The sequence below is a fragment of the Chaetomium globosum genome, genomic scaffold (assembly GCF_000143365.1).
Source record: "Chaetomium globosum CBS 148.51 scaffold_3 genomic scaffold, whole genome shotgun sequence".
Lineage (NCBI taxonomy): Eukaryota > Fungi > Ascomycota > Sordariomycetes > Sordariales > Chaetomiaceae > Chaetomium > Chaetomium globosum.
Genome location: NT_165978.1, coordinates 828,985 through 849,412, shown reverse-complemented (window position 1 = coordinate 849,412; position 20,428 = coordinate 828,985). Strand labels below are relative to the sequence as shown.

The following is a 20,428-nucleotide window of genomic DNA, read 5'->3' as shown; positions in this document are numbered from 1 at the left end:
CAACACGCGACGAGACGATGTCTACTTAGCGAGGTTCGGGTGGTGGCAACCGTGTTAACTAGTGGCTATGGAGAGAGATGACTCGTGTTTTCGGCCGTGCACGAAACAAGGGATGAATGAATGAGAAATAGCCAGATCTCGCTTCTTTCGATGGGTCGGTGCGTGTGTGTTAAAGTGTGTCTTATGCTGAATTTTTTTGCATCCAAAGTCGCCTGTTGGCCAAATGGTGTAACCTCGCTGACCACAGGAGGAAAGTGAGCAGGAGTCGTCTGAAAGTTGAAGGTATGCGTGTGCAGTGTTTTTGGTATTTCGAGTCAAGGCCCGCAAAGCGTCGTAATAAGAAACACAGCGGCAGCAAGGATTGGATCGATTGGCTGGATTGGTATTGGATGGAATGGATGGATTGGATTTTCAAGAGACGGCGACGGGTTGCATCTCCCTCCGAGATCTGGGGTTGGCTGCCGGTCGTGTCAGGTGTAACCAGACCAGCAGAACACAAGATTGTCGATTTCCAAAGTTCCAACAATTTGCTTTGTATTATATATAAGGCAATTATCGGATCTCAGACCCTTACACCTCCGAATCCCGCTTGTCTACACCCTCCGACGCCTTGCATGCGCCATTGCCGTGTCTCATGCGATGCCCCACGATTCCCCAAGAAACCCATTGTCTGGCTTTTGTCCCCAGCCAAACGCCAGGGACCAAGCTCTGTCAGCAACGGGAATCGACAAACGGGGAACTAGCCGAACAGGGATTCTCGGGAGACGCCACTTGAATCCTTGCTAAGAGTGGGGCAAATCGACCACAATCCCAGTCGCTGCTCCTCGGGGACCTTGAGTACCCAGGTCCCTCTCGCCAAGATAAGCCCCCCCAGCCAGCTCCCCAAATCTTATAGGCTAAGCCTAAAACGGCTGACCCTTGCACGTGCAACGTTTAGCGTCTCTGCCTTCGTCGTTTGGCATCGATTTGAGAGTATTTCAAACTTCATTATTTTTCCTTACCAAAACGTTGAAAAGATATTATACCAATTAGCTCGAATCATTCTAAATTAGCTTCTCCTACCGATTGCGACGACCTATTTTGCGTTGAAGATAGACTTTTAGTACCTAAAAAGTAATCTTTCAACTCGATTGCCTGGCCTTGTGCACTAACAGATCGCTCTTTAAGCTTTCCTTGGCTGTGGCTCTGTTGGGGGGGTGAGATTGGGGGTGGGTTTATCGATGAAGGACCTGGAGGCATATCACCCTCCTCGGGCCCTTTGCCCACCGAGCTCGCATGTGATCAGCGACCGCGGTGTGGCTGCTTGGCTGCCCAGTCAGGAGCCAAGTCGTCTGACCCTTCAACCTTGGTTTTCTAAGCATCATCGTGCAGATTCTCGTCCGTCGACTGCAGCACTTGGCAATCCTCTGCCAAATGCTATCGACGAATGTGCAGGTTACCACTCACCCTTTTCATCAGGTGACCTGGTATTTGTGGCCCTTAAAGCGGCGGGTGATGTACTCGCTGAACCCACTTTCCAGGTCCTGTTGCGGGTACTCAATGTCATGTCAACGGTCGGATACAGGGACAGTCCATGATGGGATGGTTATGGCTTTGTCGTTAGGACTGTAATCTGTGTTTCACGAGAACCACCTCCCCATGAGTAGGTAGGTAGTTATTCTGCAATATGTACAAACATGTATCAATGTCAACCCCAGGTCTTGTAATTGGTAATTAAATCCATTCAACAAAAACTAGCCCGCTGATCATCATGAGTCCTCCTCATCATCGCTATCCTCAGACTCGTCCGACTCAAACTCATACTCGCTCTCCTCCGCTCCCAGAGGCCGGGGTATCATGACGAAGGCCTCCACACAAGTGATTCTGTTCTGTGTCTCGTACATCCCCAACAGCTTGCCAACCTGCCCGGGCGTCTTGCCGGTGCCGCCGAGCTCAGCAGCCCCAACCTGCCACAGCCGGATCCGCCCATCGCTGCTAGCGCCGGCGACGAAGAACGACCTTTTGCCGTCCTCGTCTTCCACCGGCAGGACCTTGAAGTCTTTGATTCTGCCGGACACGCCCGCCTCTTTCCCACCCAGCTGCCCAACCAGCTTAGCCACCGGCACTGTCTTGCCCTCCGCCGGCTTAGCCAAGTCTTCCGCGGCCGTCGAGAAGAACAGCACCCGGCCATCCTCGGTCGATACCGCAAGCACTGTCTCCTCCCCGCTCCCCTCCGTCTCTACGTAGCAGAGCGAAAGCACCTTGGTCTTGATATCCCCCATGGCCCGGCATTTCGGCACGCAATCCATCCCAAAGACGAGCACATCCCGCTCAAACGCCACGGCGAACTCATCATCCCCGCCCCTCGCGCGGCCCCAGACAATCCGCCTCGCCTCGCCCGTCGAATGCCTCCCCTCTCCACACTCGCCCAGCACGGCGCGCTCAAAGTTAAGCACGCGGCTCTTCTTGCCCGTCTCCAAGTTCCACAGGCGCATGCAGCGCTCGCCCTTGCTGACGCTGATCATGATCTTGTTGCTGGGGTGGACGGCGAAGTCGTTGACGCCGGCGGGGGCGCCGCCCAGCGCGGCCGTGTCGCCGCTGGGGCGGCCCTGCATCTTGGGGATGGGGCACTTGGAAGGTGTGCAGCAGGTTCCAGTCGCGGGCGCGCGTCACGGCCACGGTCGAGTCCTCGGCCGCCGAGAGCAGCTTGGAGCGGTTGGGGAAGGCGAGCCGTGTGATGTTGGACGTGTGGTGCAGGAGCGTGCCCAGCTCCCGGTTCTTGGGGTTCTCGAGGATCGGCCGGGGCGCCAGCGCCGAGAGGGCTTGCTGGTCGTCCGCGGCTCGTGCCGAGGGCGGGTGCGCCGAGAGGTTGTAGATGTTGATGCGCTCGTCCGTGCTGCCTGTTGCGAGCAGCACCTTTTGCGATTGGCCGGGCGTCGGAGCCGAGACAGGCGAGAGGGCGAGACAGCGGACGGCCGAGTTGTGTGCGTTGAAGAGGAATGTGTCGGCGAACTTGGCTTCTTGTGGTGGCGGCGTATTGCCCTTTGACTTCTTCTTCGTAGATGGCACGGCGGGCGTCGGCATAATTGTCGCCGTGACACCGTGGAGGACGCGATCGTAGGACCCTGCGATGATCTGGATCGTCACCGGCCCATTGCTGTCGAGCTTAAAGGCTGTAGATTGTGGTGTTTTGACCAGAGCCTTTGCTTTCTTGGCCGAGGGCTTGGTGTTGACATGCTCGCCTTCAGGGGGGGCTTCTCTTTTCCTTTTCGCCATTGTAATCGTTCGGTGATTGCTGATGCTCTCCGTTCTCAATTCGAATGTTGGAGGATCTGGACATGGCTGAACTGTTCGAGTTTTTGAAAAATAAAGTGGAGACAGACAAACTTTATCTTATCGCTCGACCCAAGATGCCAAGCGCCCTCGCCGCCAGACCCCGGACGGAGTCCCGGAACCCGACACAAGCCGGACGGAACCCAGGCAACCAGCAAGAACTTGGAAGAGTTCCTTCAAAACGATACTTCGTCACAACTGGTGGGCTGCCATTATTACAATACTAGGTATGTCCTCTGATCATTTGTCTGATCAATCATGAAATATTTACATGAACACATCATCATCATAAGCAACGTCGCCCGAGACGACACCGCCTTCGAGTCTGGAACCACTCCATCTCCAGATGCGGCATTGTCTCTGCGCTGCCATTCTAAGCCGGGCGGAATCTATCCGAAAATAATGCGACAATTAATGTACTCCCAACCTTGCCATGCCTACAACATCATAGTGATAATAACTACTACTTTCCAGGCGCCGGCGTCGCACTCCCACTCGACTGTCTCTGATGTTGCCCCACTTGTTGTTGCTGGGCGGCTTGTTGAGCCGCTTGCTGGGCGGCCTGCTGTACTTGGGCTTGCTGTGCTTGTGCCTGCTGTGCTTGGGCCTGCTGCTGTGCTCGGAGAAGCGAAGCATATTGATGTGGGCTATTCATCGACTGTTGCGCAACCGCTCCTGCCGCCGCGTTCATGGCCGCCTGCTGCTGGCTCTGAACAATCATCCTACCAAGGTGCTCAGTTGCCAGTTGCCGCACTGTCTCAGGTGGCAGATTCGGGTTCTTGGCCCGGTAATGCGCTTCGAGCTCAGCAAGTCGCTGTGTGATATGTTGATTCAGGATCCCTCCCGGAGACCGACCCGCCATCGCCGGCAGGCTCAACCCAGCACCCGGCGAGGTTACCAAGCCAGCCCCGTTAGCCGCACCAAACGACGCCATCATTGCCTGTGCATTGGTCAAAAATGCTCCTTGGTTGACGCCATTGACCACATTGCGTAATGGCGTCGGCGAACCTTGTGCTCCGTTAGTTTGCGGTAGTTGTTGGGTTTGGTTGGTCTGGGACTGTTGCTGCTGGGCAACTTGCTGTTGTGCGTGTTGTGCGGCTTGTTGCTGTTGAGGTTGATGCTGGAGATGAAGCGGATGCTGCTGCTGCTGCTGCTGTTGTTGTTGTTGCTGTTGCGGAGAGGGTTGTGGTTGTGGTTGTGGTTGTGGCTGTTGCTGCTGTGGCTGTGTTTGCGATTGCTGCGACTGGGATTGTTGCGCTTGTCCTTGCTGTGTTTGTTGAACTTGTTGTTGCGTGTTGCAGTTGCTGGATGGCCACCCGCTGCTGGTTCTGTATCGACCTTGCTTGAAGCATGACGCCAATATCCGGCTGTGGATTGACCATGGGTAATCTATGCTGTGCAGCTTGCATCACTTGAAGCTGAGCCTGCGGCATGCCTGTCATCTGGAGCGGCGGGACGAGACCGCCGGCGGCAAGCCGTGCTTGCACGGCAGCGGGAACTGGCCCTGGAGTTGCGGGCATCGACACCCGCCCAGGGGTACGGTTTTGCGCGGCTGCAGCCGCGGCAAGCTGTCCAGGGACATTGAGGCGAGCGGCACCGTTGGCCGAGGCCACGGCAGCAAGTTGTGCCGCTGTCTGGGCGCCTTGGGCGACACCGGGAGTCCCTGGCCCTTGACCCGGGTGATTTTGTTTCTATGGAAGGCAAGGTTAGTTGTGGGGTCAAACATGTCTCCGTCATAATGTATGTGCTCACCAATCTCCGTGCATTCGCGTCCGCTTGCCGAATGGCATACGCGGCCATCCTCTCCGCAAGTGCTTGGTCTCGCTCCCATCTCATAATGCTGTAATCCCGCGGCGTCTTGTTTTGAATTTGCTGTCTGGGCACTTCGTTGGCCTTCCGCATCGCTGCCAGGTTCGCTGCCTGCTGAGCTTTTTGAGCCGTTGCCTCTCGTTTTTTGGCCAGCTTTCGCATGGCGTCAATCAACGCTAGGTGCTTCTGATTGCGGCGTCGCTCGACCCGGATGCTCGTGGTCGGTCTTCGCCTAGGGATTGGCGTAACTGCGCCATTGGGTCCGACCTGCTGCTGCGCATTTTGGTTGTGCTGTGCGATGGCTCGCTGGGCTGCGTCAATCCTGGCTTGATAGGCCTTGAAGTACGGAGTCCTAGCCATATCATTCGGCAGGCCATCCAAGCTCACGAGGTTCACCCATCGTTCAAAGCATTCCCATGGTGTGCGCCGCTCTGCTCCAGATGCGAAGGCGGACACGGTTGATGACATGGCCGAGATCAACGACCAGTTATATGAACATTCGCGGACAAGAGACTTCAGCTGCTCATCTTCCGCCCACGTCCACTGAGATGCGGTTCGGCTCTCAAAGAAGCTCTGGGGGGGCATGGCATGTTCATTGGGTGGCCGGAACTGGTGGCCGGCATGCAAGCGGTCTCGGATGCCCTTCATTTCCGGATTGAACAATGCAACCATAGAATTCTCGGCCTGTAGCTCTCTATTGTTGTTGGCGGGCTCATATCCAAATATCACTTCGTCGTCGTTGTTGTCGGGGTCGTCTTCAGCGAGGTAGTCGTATCGGCGCCGCTTGCGGGGTGGACCGTTGCTCGCCAGTACCATTCCGCCCTCCACGTATTTACTCAGTGGTACCGCTGGCCGCTTCCATTTGGCGTCCGGGTCGTAGTCTGTATCCGAGACGTCAAACTTTGGAACAGTAAGGGGCGAGCCATGCAATGGAAGGTTTTCCAGAAGGAGGTCAGCCGTTTTTGAGGGCTGGAGCCCAAAGACTACCTCATCATCTGGGAGAGCGAAAATGGCCGAGGGGGCCACACAATCAACCAGGATTTCGGGGAGATCATCTTCGTTTTCGATTGGAGAGTCGGTATGGACCAAATCGGGCAGGGCTTCGTCCCCGAGGTTTGCCCCTTTCATTTCCACCTCTGCCGGTCGAGGTGGAATAACCGCATTCACCTGCAGCATCAGTCGCTCCGCCGGGTCTGAGTGAACCCATTCGGCACACGCGTGGGCGAGATTTCGTGCAACTGTCCGTTTCCACTTGTTCTCCTCGCGAAAATCGGTTCGCATCCATTTCATCTCCTGGAGAAGAACGTCCCAGTGAGATGCTGGTCTTGTTGGCTCTGAGCATCGAACCGGCTGCCTTAGAGACCACTTGTCGTGTTGCTGGAGATGATACACTCTACGTAGTATTTTGCACGCTTGGTGATCTAACATCGAAATATACTGGTCCGTGGTCGATATCGTTTTGTGGGCCTGGTTGATGAGTTTTTCGATAGGCTTCATCCAGGTTGATTGTCGAGTGAAACCCTCGATGAAGAGGGGGGTGAAATAGTCGTCCGAAGGAAGATGTCCGGGTTGCTGCTGACCGACAGCCACTGTCCCATCATCTGACGGTCTCGGTTTTTTCGGTTGCTTGCCGAAAATAACAGTTGGCGTGCTTCTGCGCCGCCTATCGCGCGTTCTGCTAGCATACAACTTGAGCTGCGTGGGAGGCGCCTCAGGGTCGATTTCTTCGTCTCGCATGGAACGAGATCCATCCCGGTCCGCCGAAACTGGCCTTGTGGGCTCGATCGGGGCGAGCGAGAGGCTGGATGACCGCGGATTAACGGCCACCTCCACGGTGCTGGTCGTCTCGGCAGCCAGTACACCAGCAGGTTGGGGAGGGGCTGGAACGGCCGTTGCCGTAGCATGGGATTCCTGTGATAAGCCGGCATTGGCAACACCTTCGTTCTCGGTCGCGGCGTCTTCCGGCTTGTCGATATCCATGAGCGCCGATATACCCCCATCCCCTCCGTTCCGATCTTCCACACTAGCATTGCCTGGTATCATCGAGGGCCCGGCTAGGGTGTCTGACAGCCATTCGCCATGCTGCAAACTGCCTACCCGTGCCGCTGTTGACCCAACTTGATGTTCATCGACAATCTTATCCCTAGCCCCCAGGGGACCTTTCCGAGTCGGACTCGTCGCTATCGGTGTAATATTCTCAAGCCCGCTAGGAGGTGGCATAGCAATGGCTATAGGATCAGGCGGGTTGGCTGAGCTGAGCTGCAGCTGATTCCTGGAGCAGCTGGGCTTCCACGCCACTGATTGGTGTCGGCAGGGACACAGCTGGTGCTTGAGGAGCCGTCGAAGAGACCTCTCCGGCGGTACCAGCCTCCTCCTCTGGCATAAGATCTCCCTGCAATTCAACAGCGGCCTTCTCCTCGACTCTTTCTAGATTGTGGGTTGCTTCGCTATCAGGGCTCGTGTCTGCGGACGCATCGTGGACGGCGGGGGTCAACATCGACTGGGCAGTAGAGCCAGGGGACGACAGTATATCCAGATGGCTAGAAGGGTTCGATGTAAGGGGCTGTTGATCTGATACGGCAGGTTCGCCATCTTTGAAATCCCGGCGTTCATCGACCTCTGATTGCACCGGTTTCTGGTTGGTTCGTGAAATTTGCACATCGACGCGAGAAAGGGCGGTGGCAGGCACTTGTAGGGACGGATGTTGAGCCGTCGCAGTCGATGCACTATCTGTAGATGGACGACTGCCAGTGACACCTTCGACCTGACGACAACTTGCTGGATGGGTAGGCGCTTCCTTCGCTTGGTCTCTGGAGCTGTCCTTGTGTGTCTTTGGGGCTACAACCGACGACTGAGCGGTAGAAGGGGACCCTTGACCAACGGGTAACGCTTTACCAGTTGCCTGCGGTGATGCATGTTGGATAGAGCCTCTTGGCTGGTTCGTCGGTTTGTCGAGTTTCGTGCCATTGGTGTAGCAAGGTTCGGGAGGTTGGTTCTCGATCTTCGCAGGCGCAGCGAAGGGTGTGGCCTCGGCTATGGTTGTCGAATCATAGATCGCGCGGAGTCGATGTGCATCGAAGACCTTCCGGCGCGCCGGGATGGTGAGCTTGTCGAATCGCCGGCCCCTGTCAACGCATCGAAACAGATTAGAGAGTCGAGTTTTAACGCGACGCGACGTTGCAAGAAAATGAAGATGATGTTATTAGACAAGAGAACATACTGCAAAATGTCGAATTCGTTCAAAAACTTTTGCTCGGCGGGCGTGGTTGTCGGCGCGTCCGGATCGTTGGGGTCGTGGTTGGGAATGCCATCGTCGGTCGCAACAGCGAAGAGTTCCCGCAACTTGCGTTTCCGCGAGAACGCAATTGACCTACACGACGTTAGCCCTGACCATCGTAGATCAAAATGATCGGAAAAATAAGCTCTATCGATTAAAGCTATTCTTGCCTTATTCTCGACTGTCTTGAGTGCAGCAGCTTCAAGCGGTCGGCGAGCGGGAGCTCAGTCATGTCATCGACGACGGCGACATCCGTTTTTTGTCAAACGGATGGTGATGCCAACTTCAACAGGACGATGGAAACCTAGAATGAACTTGGCGGGTGATGAAAAATGCCGGCGTTGCGACTTTTTAACACCGGTTTGATTGCCTGAGCGTGATCGAACAGAGCGTAAATCTCTGTCCTGCCGTGTTGAGGGGGTTTTCAAGACCATCCAGTGGGCGACCGGAACCGGGAGGGATGCCCGTCGAGGGTGTCAAAAAAGTTAATCCAGGGATGTATCCAGGCCTGAAAGGACCGGAAATGGCGGTGCTGACGACGACTCGGGGGCTAGTTAGGGGGCGACAAGGCCTAAAACTCCACTGAAATTCTGCCCGGAACAGGAAGGCCCCAGGGAGCCGAAGGCAAAGGAAACTCCGTGTCCGGGTTGAAGGATTGACGGTATTCATACTGTATGAGGGAGGGGTCCCACCTTGGCTGATGCTTGGCACCGCGCCGAGGAATATCCGGCGTCAAGAAGGATGACGAAAAGAGCGAGCGCAAGAAAGCTCGACGGGTGGAAGCGATGCCTCGATGGCGTGTGCGAATATCGGATCGCCGTGACGATGTCTCCATATTTGATCGGAAGGGCGACACGACGGCCGACCCCTAGCGCTGGCCGTCGAGGCCACTCCCCACATGGTCATTCTCCAGCCATTGTTTGCTTTGCCAGCGCTGTGCAGGGAAAAGGCGATCCGGGGTCCTCATCCTATCTGGTGAGCGCAGCGGTCGCCTGTCGTTTTCGCAGCAGTTTCCTCGGTGGAAATTGGCCGGTCCGGGGAGGATGAGGGCGGGGGATGGGAAGAGAAGACATTTGGTTTGGTGGTGTTGGAAGAAGCAGCAGTTGATCCAGAGCGGCCTCTGGAGGGTGGCCCGTTCTCTGCTGGCTTCGGATAATATGGGACGTTCACTGCAGTAAAAAAAGTGTGTTGCCTGAGGCCGCAGGGAGACGACTGGCCCCACCATGACGCTGGCAGGGAATCCGAATCCCCACATACCTAACTCTCCGGTTCGGGTGTCATTGGTGTCGGGCCAGTGTGCGACAACGGCACGCTGCCGAGAATTTGCGACGGCAAATCAACAACACCAGCCTTGAAAAAAGACAAATACTGGGTACCGCATCTCCATATCCCACATTCTTTAGCACTCAAAACTGCCGACAACATGCCGGACCACGACGATAAAACCCCCCGAATAGCTATTCAGCTTGGGAAATCAGCGACTTGCTCGCCACACACAATCAAGAAACGCGCCCGTCCAGCACACGGGAAACGGCACCGAGCTCATGCGCTGCACGACAATTCCGAATCCGAAGACAACAGCGACCAAGAACAGCAAAGTTACGGTCGCGAGGAAATAGTTACATCCTACGATCTTCTTGGCACAAACGATGAAGGATCAAAAAAGCCAAACGGGTCCTCGAGACACAACACATCGGCGGAGAGAGGTCAGGAGGAGAGCTCGGAGGCAGACCAACCGGAGAACACAAATTCGAAAACTGGTCGGAATGATGCCGGGACAGATGACCCAGAATCTGGAGACAAACCAGTCAAGTGGGGTTTGACCATCAACATGAAGGGGAAGGGAGATAGCAAAAGGGGAGTGACGAGGAAGGTGAAACCACAGACCGAAGCTCCTGGCTCCGACAGTGATCTGAAAAGCGAAAAAGATGCTTCGAAGACAATTGACGACGAGGCGCTCGATGCTCTCATGGGTTCTCGGATACCGAAACGCAAACACCTCGACTCCGACGCTGCTGACCGGGAACCGCGACCTGAAGACTATCGTTCAGTTCCCATCGACGACTTTGGCGCCCACCTTCTCCGAAACTTTGGTTGGGATGGGAAAATGAAGGGCAAGGTCAAGGAAGTCACAAGGCACGCCAACCTCACAGGACTAGGTGCCAAGGATGCAAAGGGCGCTGAGGATCTAGGTTCTTGGAATCAAAAGACGACTAAGGACTCCCGCCCCGTGAGGCTTGATGACTACCGGAGAGAAGAAAGCAAGAAGCGCCAGCGGACCGATGACCGGTATGCAGACAGCTACAAGCGGGAGAGGGAGAGGGAAAGAGAACGAGAGCGGGGACGGGACAGAGACAGGTAGAACCCACTGCGACACTGCGGCCGTATTCGAATCCCACCACCACGGAACACCGTTCCTGAGTTTGAATGTCAAACGTTGACGGGAAATGTGCATGTTGTTCTACTACCTCGCCGAATCTGAACCAAGTGGGTATCCGTGACGACGTGGGGGTCAACAGCTAACCTAGTACTGACTGCCAGACGGAGCTGGCTTCAGGTATCAACAAACCTAGCATCCCTCCCAATCGACAGCTGGGCACGGATTTCAGCCTGCCGTTTGTTTGGTTGAAATTGCATCAGCTGCAGGCCAAGGTAGTGCCCAGGGTAACCCCGAGGGCAACCAGCAACCCTTGGCTACGATCCGTCAGACTATCCCTTCGTGTCAGTTCGCTGGATACGAAGGTATTGCACTCTAGGCCAAGTATCGTGGGCCCTGGAAACAACCCGTGCTTTTAGCCCATGGTGCAAGTCATTACTCCTTGACAACACAATTGATAAGGACCTTTACCTAATCAAGAAACACAAGCCCGAGGAAGCGAGACGGGAACAGGGAGTGAGTTACTAAACGACATGAGTGGTTGGAGGATGATGAGACTAGTTATCCTCTTCCCCTGGATACCAGAACAGTTCTTTGTAAACGGATCTCTTCAATATATTTTCAGGCTTCTTATTGCTCCACACAGGTTGACACCGGGTGAAGCCCCTCAATTTCAAAACCTCACCTGGGAGGACCACAAAACTGCCCTTTGCATATGCAACATTTATTTGGTGCCCGCTTTATCTGCGTCTTTCCTTGTTGGCTGTGCCGATCTGGACATGCATGACGGGATCTGGGCAGTCACTGGCAGTGCCTGGTTGCTACCCTACCGATCGTTGTTTCCAATGTCTGAAAGCACTGTGATATAACAACCACAAATCGTATAGCCAAACTTTATTCCCTCCTCTGCTTCTCCATTACCCATCCCCTAAGCACCTGCCGTTAGTGTGATACGCCACCCAACGATGGCGGCATTATCGTCGAGACCGTGGTGGAAGGACGCAGTATGCTATCAGATCTACCCCGCCTCTTTTAAGGATTCCAATGGAGATGGGCTAGGAGACATTCCGGGTATCTTGAGCAAGATCGACTACTTGAAAGACCTCGGTATCGATGTGGTCTGGGTCTCGCCTATGTATATGCCATCCCTGCTTTTATGGACCTCTTGCGATCCATGCCGCTAACTCTATAACTCTCCTCAGGTTTGACAGCCCCCAGGTAAGCTTTTACTCGGTTAAGTTCAGGAATTTCCCAAGAGACTGGATCCAATGGGCTCTACCAGAACTAACTTAGGCTCAAGGTTGACATGGGGTACGACATTTCAGACTATGAGAAAGTATATCCCCCGTACGGCTCAGTCAAAGATGTTGAAGATCTCATCGAAGCCTGCCATAAGAGGTACCTGCACATTTTGCGTAGACACTCATTTGTCACTGCCATGTTGACTAAGGGATGACCAGGGGCATGAAGCTGATTTTGGATCTCGTTATCAATCATACATCTGACCAACACACCTGGTTCAAAGAATCGAGGTCGTCCAAGGACAACGCAAAGCGTGACTGGTGAGTGGTTGGGGTTCGCCTCGGTGCCAATTGAAGGCTAACCGGACGGCGAAGGTATATCTGGAAGCCTCCCCGGTATGCAGAGGACGGTACCCGCCTGCCGCCGACCAACTGGCGGAGCTACTTCTCTGGGCCGACGTGGGAGTACGATGAGCACACTGGCGAGTACTACTTGCACTTGTTCGCCAAGGAGCAACCGGACCTCAACTGGGAGAACGAGGAGACTCGAAAGGCTATCTATGATAGCGCCATGCGTTTCTGGCTTGATAAAGGAGTCGATGGTTTTCGGGTAGACACGGTAAACATGTAAGTCCCATACCGCTCCATGTCCATGGCGCATATCTCACGCACATATGTGACTCGGAGAAATAATATGTTGGTTATTGACGCGCCCTGTTCCAGGTACTCCAAAGGCGTCGAATTCAAGGATGCCCCCATCGTCGATGACAGATTTTACGAGCAACCAGCATGGCTGTACTACGCCAACGGCCCGAGGATGCATGAGTTCCTCCGAGAGATGAACCGAAACGTGCTCAACAACTACGACGCCGTGACCGTAGGCGAATTGCCGCACACGCCTGACCCCAAAAAGGTCTTGGAGTACGTTGGAGCGGGCGACAAGCAACTGAGCATGGTGTTCCAATTCGACATAGTCGATCTCGGCCAGGGACGCGAACACAAGTACCACTTCGAAGAGTGGAAGCTGCCGCAACTCAAGAGTATCGTGGCTAAGTGGCAGCAATTCATCGAGGGCACCGACGGGTGGACAACTGTCTTTTGCGAGAACCACGGTACGTCACCTCCCCCCTCTTCACTACCTATTCCAACATAGACAACACCGCCTGCTCCTCCGACCCACCGCTGCCTACTCACCACCTACCTGCATACTAACCCTACACCCACCCACACCACAGACCAAGGCCGGTCCATATCACGCTACGCCTCGGACGCCGCCCACGAGCGCGCGCCGTCAGCCAAGCTGCTCTCGCTCATGCTATGCGCACTGACGGGCACGCTCTTCGTGTACCAGGGGCAGGAAATCGGCATGATCAACGTGCCGGCCAGCTGGCCGATCGAATCGTACCGCGACATCGAGTCGGTCAACTTCTACCGGGCCATGGCCGCGCGGACGCACAACGACCCGGCCGAGCTCGCCTACATCATGCGCAGCCTGCAGGTCCTCGGCCGCGACAACGCCCGCCTGCCCATGCAGTGGAGCGGCGAGGCGCACGCTGGGTTCACTGATTGTGAGCGTGGGTCGTGGATGCGCGTGCATGATTTGTATCGGGATATCAATGTGGAGAGACAGGTGAGAGAGGGGGAGGGTTCGGTGTTGGGGTTTTGGAAGAGGATGATCAGGTTTAGGAAGGAGCATGCGGATGTGTTGGTGCATGGTGCGTTTGAGGGTTTTGATATGGAAAATGGGCAGACGTTTGTGTTTGGGAAAAGGGTGGGAGAGAAAAGGGCGGCGGTGGTGTTAAACTTTACCGGCGAGGAGCAGACTGTTGAGTTGCCGGGATACGAGGGATTGGTGTTTACGGTTGGGAGCTACGAGGATGCTGAGAAGCAAGAGCAGGGAGCCGAGGGAAGAGCCAGAAAGTTGCGTCCATGGGAGGGCCGGCTGTACCTGGCAGGTTGCTAGGGCTCTCCCTGCTATCTGGCCTGATAGACGGGATGAGAAGAAGGGATGAGATGGAACGAGATGGGATGAAATGAATCGAGTGCAGGTTGAGGTGATCTAGTGTCTGACTATTCCGCTTTGGTTTCCCAAACTGATCTCAACGAAGTGGATAGCCAGGCATAAAACGACCACGTACACCTGCATTTACTTTGGTAACTCTGCATGCAGCTTGCTCTGGGCCTGCACGGAAAAGAAGCCAGTGGTCAACCCTAGCTCAAAACAAAAGACTGAAAAAAGGGGCAAATGGGATCAACAGACGCCAGAGAAGTTGGACCTTCAGAATCCCTGAATGCAGCGACTGGGCGCCAAGCCAAACGCGCGGCCCCCACTGGGCCAGCCCCAGCTCGTCCACCGCCGAACCGAGCTCCCTTCTTTCCACTAAAAAAGTGAAGTCTGGAACTTCTTCTCTTCTTCCCACCGACATTCCCCGTTTCCTGCTCAACAGTCCGCAATAGGGGACTGCAGCAGCTGGTCGCCCATCATGTCGAAGCCACAGAGCACCAACGGCAGCGAGTCTGAGTTTGAGTTCGTCGAGACTCCCAGAGCTCCCACGCCGACCTTCGAGAAGGCTGAGGATTGCGGAGTGCGCACCACGTCGGTGAGTTCCCCGGCACCTGTTTTTTGCCTTGTTCCCTGTCGTTCAAGAAAACATCACCTCCCATACATCTCCCGCAGCTGCTACGAGGCCAATTGATAGAATCTAACTCGTATGTACAGCTCCCGACCATCAAGAATGCCCCGTTACCGGCCGAGGGCTCCGGCACGGAGAGCTTCTCCAACCTCCTCCTCTTCTCCATCCTCGGCGGTGTGCCGCTCTACATGTCATGGAAGGTCGGCGGTGGCTTGAAGACGACGCTCTTCTTTGCTCTCTTCACCACCCTCCCCCTGCTCGGCGCTTTCTGGTTGATTGCGTCGAGCATGTCGCCTCGTAAGAACGAGAAGGCCAGGCTTCCCGGCCGCGGCGTTGAGCACTACCTCACCTTCAAGAATCCCGCCGACAAGGCCAAGTACCAGGGCCGCAACAAGATTCCTATGGAGACCTTCCACGAGATGTACTTTGACGGCGATGTTGACTTCAACGGCGATGCCCTTGAGGTTCTCGAATACCGCCACGACTGGGCCAACTTCCGTTTCACTCTGGGCCTGATCAAGTACTTCCTTACCGGCATGATGCCCGAGGTTATCATGCACACCCGGTCCCAGGGTAAGTTACTTCATCTGTTGATTTTTGGAAGTTGCGGACATTTCTAACATGACCAGATGAGGAGCAGGTTCGTGGCCACTACGACCGCGGTGACGACTTTTATGCCTGGTTCCTTGGCCCGCGTATGATCTATACCTCAGGAATTATCGGTGACATAACCCGGGAGGAGACTCTGGAGGAGCTCCAGGACAACAAGCTCGCTGGCGTTTGCGAGAAGATTGCCCTCAAGGAAGGCGAGACGATGCTTGATATCGGCTGTGGCTGGGGCACTCTCGCCCGCTTTGCCAGCGTCAACTATGGTGCCAAGGTTACCGGTGTCACTCTGGGCCGCAACCAGACTGCCTGGGGCAACGGTGCCATGCGCAAGGTTGGAGTCCCCGAGGACCAGAGCAAGATTCTGTGCATGGACTACCGCGACATTCCTGTGCCCGAGGGTGGCTACAAGAAGATCACCTGCCTCGAGATGGCCGAGCACGTCGGTGTCCGCCACTTCCACGGTTTCTGCAAGCAGGTCTATGACATGATGGATGATGATGGTGTCTTCTTCCTCCAGATCGCCGGTCTGCGCAAGGCCTGGCAGTACGAGGATTTGACCTGGGGTCTCTTCATGAACAAGTATGTTTTCCCCGGCGCTGACGCTTCGACTCCTCTCGGCTGGTTCGTCGATAAGCTGGAGGGCGCTGGATTCGAGGTCAAGGGCATTGATACTGTTGGCGTGCACTACTCGGCCACTCTCTGGCGTTGGTACCGGAACTGGATGGCCAACAAGGACAAGGTCGAGGCTAAGTACGGCAAGAGATGGTTCCGCGTAAGTCCCCCCGACGTGCATCGATGCTGCTTCCGATACTAACTTGAAATAGATCTGGGAGTACTTCCTTGCCTACTCGACCATCATCTCCCGCCAGGGCAGTGCCACTTGCTACCAGATTGTTCTCCACAAGAACATCAACGCGTTCCACCGTGTCGAGGGTATCCCGACGCAGTACGGTCTCAGCGGCTCCACTGGTGCCACCAAGGCTGATCTGAAGGCTTGGGCTGAGGCCAACGCTGCTGACTTCCCCAGCGTTCCCGTTCAGTAAATCTGTTCGCGAGAAACGAGGTCTCTAGCCAAAGTGCCCGGCGTTGCTACCGAGAAGCTTCTGGTTGGACAAAAATGGATGAGGGGGTGGCTCCCAGGTGGGAGTTCAAGGATGGTGAGGTGTCTATCTGAAAACGTCTATCTGTTTAATGAATTGGACAGAGCACAGCTACTGCCATGTGTATCAAAAGCCAGGCGCTCGGATTGGGGCGTTGTATGCTGTGTACTCGAAAAACAGATGTTAGCTTGATTAGGGGAGATAGAACTTGGTAATGACGGTGCGGAGTCAACTAGATATCCACCCAGTATAAGAAAACAGCTTCAGCATTGTTGACTTGTGTTTTTGCGGGATTGAAGTTCGGAGCGGAAGGGATCGATGACACCGATTGGCCTCTTGTGGTAACGAACGTTGTGTTCGTTCGGACCAGCACTGTTGCTTCTTGCTGCCCTGCTGGGACCTGGATACCGTCTAATGCATAAGCTGGCCATGGTATCCATCCGTATATTCGCCGTTGAGCACACATCCCATAGACTCTCGCCTTGCGTACCAAAGCACAGCCAACTCATATCATACAGCCGCCCATCTCCTTCCACTTCACCACAAGGGACGCCCTTGGGCCCAACCTGTCCTCATTGCGCACCCTCCTTCCAGCCGATTGGTATTAACGCCGCAGCGACATCCTCCACCCCCCGTTCCGTCGCCAGCATGTTGTATTGCGAAGCCGCGTTCCTCGTATCCAACACCTCGACCCTCATCCCGAGGTTGCTGATGGCCCGTCTCGTAGCAGGGCTCAACGGGCGTATCTCAGGCCCGAGTCCCAAAATCAGCAGATCTGTTGTCCCACCGTGGTTAGCCCGAGAACAAGCTCTTTCAACAAAGAGTACATGCCACCCCTGAATCACATAAAAAGAAGAGAAAACCACTAACCAGGCCTCGGCCAAACCGCCGCCAGCACCGCCCACGCCTCCTCCCCGACCTCCCACTGCCCCTTCTCATTCAGCAACCGCGCCCCCCTCCCCTCCTTCCCCGCAACACCACCGCCACCACCGCCACCACCACCACCACCACCACTTACCAACCACGGCCGCCAAACGAACGCCTCCCCCCCCACAAGCAGGACGCCGGCCCCTCCACGGATGTGCACGCCCGAGTTGAGGGAGAAGCCGTCGGCGTGGGAGACGTCGACCGGCCGTGGTGGGCACCGGCGCCGCGCCCAGCACGTCCAGCTGGCCGAGGTCGGTCGGCGGCGCCTGCGCCGGCACGGGTTCGCGGTTGTGCGCTAGCGGGGTGCGGCGCTGGCGGGCGCGGCCCGGAGTCGTGTGCAGGTGGCGGAGGTGGGGGGTAGGGCTGTTGCTGGTGGTGGTGGTGGTGGTGGGTGGGTGGGATGGGAGAGATGGTCGTGCGGAGGTGGGCGTTCGGGGCGATGAGCTTGCGTGGGCTGTTGCTGTTGCTACTTGTGTGAAATGTCGAGCTGTTGTGGTCTGGCGGAGGATGCGCAAGGTAGATAAGGAAAGGCGGAGGGGTGTTAATGGAGCTGCCATTGTGGTTATTTTCTGGGCAGGTTCTACCACAGGTTTGACAGGCGTTGTCGGTGGCTGAATCAAGAGGCGCAGGGGTGACTGGTATGCGGCTTTGTTTTTGCTGAAGCTGTTGGGGAGACTTTTTGGATTTGGGATCAATGGAAATTTAGGCGGAGCTCGACGTCATTGCAGGGGTTAGAAGAATTGGGACCAGCAGATACTCCCTCAGGGCAAAAAAGGCAGAAGCAGCTCTTGGCTGCGAAAATGGGCAAAGATTCCACCCCGCCCAGCCTGGCATAACAGTGATGTAAAGCAACCCTTGCATACGACCATGATTCTTCATGATTAGACGCCTTGCCACATCAACATCCGGGCAAACAACATGGGCGCGACTTTTGCTTGGATTGCTCGCTCGTAACCGTAACCGGTTGTCATTCGGCGCTCAACACGCCCATTGCTCCATTCCACAACATCCCAGCACCGGTAAGCACGGCCTGAAGTCCATTTCCATTGAGAACCTCATCCCGGAGTAGAAAGCAGCCCTAAGAACAGAGACAGCCAACCCCGGCTGTATGTGCGTGCGCATGGCATGCCGCCCGTTTCCCAAGTGAACACCGAAGCAATGTGACCGTCAACCTAGCACCCGTCGCCCCGAACCAAAACCAAGCGTATTTATTTCTTCTTCTCGGCCTGGCTCTGTTCCTTGAGCACCTTCTTGACAATCTTCTGCTCCTCGATGAGGAAAGCCCGGACAACACGGTCCCGGACGCAGTTACCGCATCTCGAGCCACCGTACGCGCGCTGGACGGTCTTCTTGGGCTTGGAGATCTGAGCGTACTCGTGAGGGCGGAGAGCGGGGATCTGTAAGAAGCGCCGAGTCAGCACGCTGCTGTCCAGAAATTGCATAGCCACATCCAATGCCTCCATGCTACCCCGTAGCCATCGTGGTGGGTGTCGTGAGATAACGCATCGGTGGACTGGTCGGTCGAGAAACACTTGGGTTGGTTGAACTGAAACTTCGGCATGCGATCTAGATCGTGTTCTCGATGCCGGTATCATTGTGAGACCGAGGCCGGTTCGCTGTGTTGTTCGATCGTTCTCCTCGTTCGAAATCCTCCCATTCCCCACATGCACGTCTGTCAAGATCGCAAACCACTTACACCAGGGAGCTTGATGCCGCAGTCGCCGCACTTGGGAGCAGTGCCGCGCTTCTTGATGTGAAGAACGCGGAGCTTGCCGCCGGGAGTCTTCGTAATCCGCGTCAGGTTCGACGTGGTGTTGTACCTGAAAGCAGAGCCAGGTTAGCCGATCTCCTCTTAATCGATTCCTCCGCTTTTCAATTTCTAAAATCTCAGCAAAAACTTCGAGAAACTCACGGGTTCCGGCGACGGTAGGTGACTCGTGAGGGGGCCATTTCTGCGGTGTTGTCGCTGACGTGATGGTTTCCGTCGACTCGATCACGGTGGTGCGAGGTGGTTTAATTTTGAGGTCTAGTTTGTAAATTTCTGTGTGGGCGCAGAATGCGGTTGCCCCACTCTGCTTCAGCATCGAATAGTTGACACCCGGCAGAACACATCCCAGCCGGCACCACTTGGCCTGCATAATTTCATTCAAATCCTCAAACCCTTGTGGCACTGTGGCTGGTGCACGATTGTGGCGGGTACAAAGGACCCCATCCCCACCCCGAATATCATCGGCCCCAGCACCTCACGACGTTCTTGTTGATTCGCTGTCTTTAATGCCCCAGAAAACAATGATGATCCCACTCCCCTTGGTCAGATATCATCCCCAGATCCCAGTCCAATAATAATAATAGATCACCCCGCCATTGTCCAAACGCCTGGAAGCCCCCAAGAAACACACAAGACTGCTCAACCCCGAGTCAGCTTATCATTGATTGCCCAGTCTAAGAAATTCGACGTCGCTTTCGATCCGAATCGGCCCAGTCGGGGTGTTCGGAGGCACGCCACTGCTTGAGGCCCTTGAGATTTTTTTGGCCAGTACGTGCCCTGTTGAGGACGCCGTCAGTCTGCAGGCGAAGAATCGCCTCCTGGAAACTCGACACCTCTTTGTGGGTGCTCTCAACGGATTGCATGTAGGCGGCATAAGCAGCCTGGGCTGGGGTTGTTGTTAGTTTGGCCGTGGTAGCCTGGTTTGAGCGCCCCGAAGACTTACGCGACGGCTGTTTGACCATCAGAGGTTCCAACATGCGCGGAAGCGCCGAGCGAAGCCGCCTCAGCTGCATTGACAGGTCAGAAAAACAAAACGCCGTTGAGGCGGTGACAAATGGAATTGGAGCAAACTTGCCTGGAGATGCACCTGGTCCAACTGGTAGAGCATATCCTCAAGCTGCTCCTCCTCCAAAGCGCCGTTCTTGGCCGTCGCTGGCGCCTGCTGCTTGGTGCTGGCGTTGTCCGCCATCGTCTATCTACTGCAGAGAGGGTAGAACAGGGTCAATTAAGACACGGGGTGCCCGAAGATATATGCAGCTGCTGTTTGCATTCAATCGCGTCTACTGGGGACCAAATCTGGAATATCTCGATGCGATGTGATGGATCTCAGCTGTGTGATTGAGCGAGACCAACAGGAACGACGAGTGGTTGGGTC

At 55.5% G+C, this 20,428-nt stretch overlaps 8 protein-coding genes across 8 annotated transcripts; 3 read left to right on the top strand and 5 right to left on the bottom strand.

The window, feature by feature from the left end:
• Window positions 1–1,748: 1,748 nt before the first annotated feature.
• CHGG_05561 (uncharacterized protein) lies at window positions 1,749–3,255 on the bottom strand (the record flags this gene model as incomplete). The annotated part of the gene is made up of 2 exons (XM_001221655.1): window positions 1,749–2,609; window positions 2,659–3,255. 2 exons carry the CDS (start codon window positions 3,253–3,255, stop codon window positions 1,749–1,751), a joined length of 1,458 nt encoding a protein of 485 aa, XP_001221656.1.
• A 520-nt stretch (window positions 3,256–3,775) lies between these two features.
• CHGG_05560 (uncharacterized protein) lies at window positions 3,776–9,233 on the bottom strand (the record flags this gene model as incomplete). The annotated part of the gene is made up of 6 exons (XM_001221654.1): window positions 3,776–4,640; window positions 4,837–5,003; window positions 5,065–7,349; window positions 7,486–8,246; window positions 8,342–8,491; window positions 9,091–9,233. 6 exons carry the CDS (start codon window positions 9,231–9,233, stop codon window positions 3,776–3,778), a joined length of 4,371 nt encoding a protein of 1,456 aa, XP_001221655.1.
• Window positions 9,234–9,621: 388 nt separating this feature from the next.
• On the top strand, window positions 9,622–10,760 carry CHGG_05559 (uncharacterized protein; the record flags this gene model as incomplete). The annotated part of the gene is made up of 2 exons (XM_001221653.1): window positions 9,622–9,694; window positions 9,856–10,760. The coding sequence occupies 2 exons, from the start codon at window positions 9,622–9,624 to the stop codon at window positions 10,758–10,760; spliced, it is 978 nt and encodes a 325-aa protein (XP_001221654.1).
• Window positions 10,761–11,740: 980 nt separating this feature from the next.
• CHGG_05558 (uncharacterized protein) lies at window positions 11,741–13,979 on the top strand (the record flags this gene model as incomplete). The annotated part of the gene is made up of 7 exons (XM_001221652.1): window positions 11,741–11,882; window positions 11,978–11,993; window positions 12,069–12,173; window positions 12,236–12,337; window positions 12,392–12,643; window positions 12,740–13,128; window positions 13,252–13,979. 7 exons carry the CDS (start codon window positions 11,741–11,743, stop codon window positions 13,977–13,979), a joined length of 1,734 nt encoding a protein of 577 aa, XP_001221653.1.
• Window positions 13,980–14,499: 520 nt separating this feature from the next.
• Window positions 14,500–16,301, top strand: CHGG_05557 (uncharacterized protein; the record flags this gene model as incomplete). The annotated part of the gene is made up of 4 exons (XM_001221651.1): window positions 14,500–14,616; window positions 14,736–15,222; window positions 15,279–16,030; window positions 16,083–16,301. The coding sequence occupies 4 exons, from the start codon at window positions 14,500–14,502 to the stop codon at window positions 16,299–16,301; spliced, it is 1,575 nt and encodes a 524-aa protein (XP_001221652.1).
• Window positions 16,302–16,930: 629 nt separating this feature from the next.
• On the bottom strand, window positions 16,931–17,842 carry CHGG_05556 (uncharacterized protein; the record flags this gene model as incomplete). The annotated part of the gene is made up of 2 exons (XM_001221650.1): window positions 16,931–17,133; window positions 17,377–17,842. The coding sequence occupies 2 exons, from the start codon at window positions 17,840–17,842 to the stop codon at window positions 16,931–16,933; spliced, it is 669 nt and encodes a 222-aa protein (XP_001221651.1).
• A 651-nt stretch (window positions 17,843–18,493) lies between these two features.
• Window positions 18,494–19,235, bottom strand: CHGG_05555 (60S ribosomal protein L34; the record flags this gene model as incomplete). The annotated part of the gene is made up of 3 exons (XM_001221649.1): window positions 18,494–18,682; window positions 18,982–19,105; window positions 19,198–19,235. 3 exons carry the CDS (start codon window positions 19,233–19,235, stop codon window positions 18,494–18,496), a joined length of 351 nt encoding a protein of 116 aa, XP_001221650.1.
• A 492-nt stretch (window positions 19,236–19,727) lies between these two features.
• CHGG_05554 (uncharacterized protein) lies at window positions 19,728–20,242 on the bottom strand (the record flags this gene model as incomplete). Its single annotated transcript, XM_001221648.1, has 3 exons — window positions 19,728–19,939; window positions 19,997–20,060; window positions 20,141–20,242. The coding sequence occupies 3 exons, from the start codon at window positions 20,240–20,242 to the stop codon at window positions 19,728–19,730; spliced, it is 378 nt and encodes a 125-aa protein (XP_001221649.1).
• Window positions 20,243–20,428: the final 186 nt, after the last annotated feature.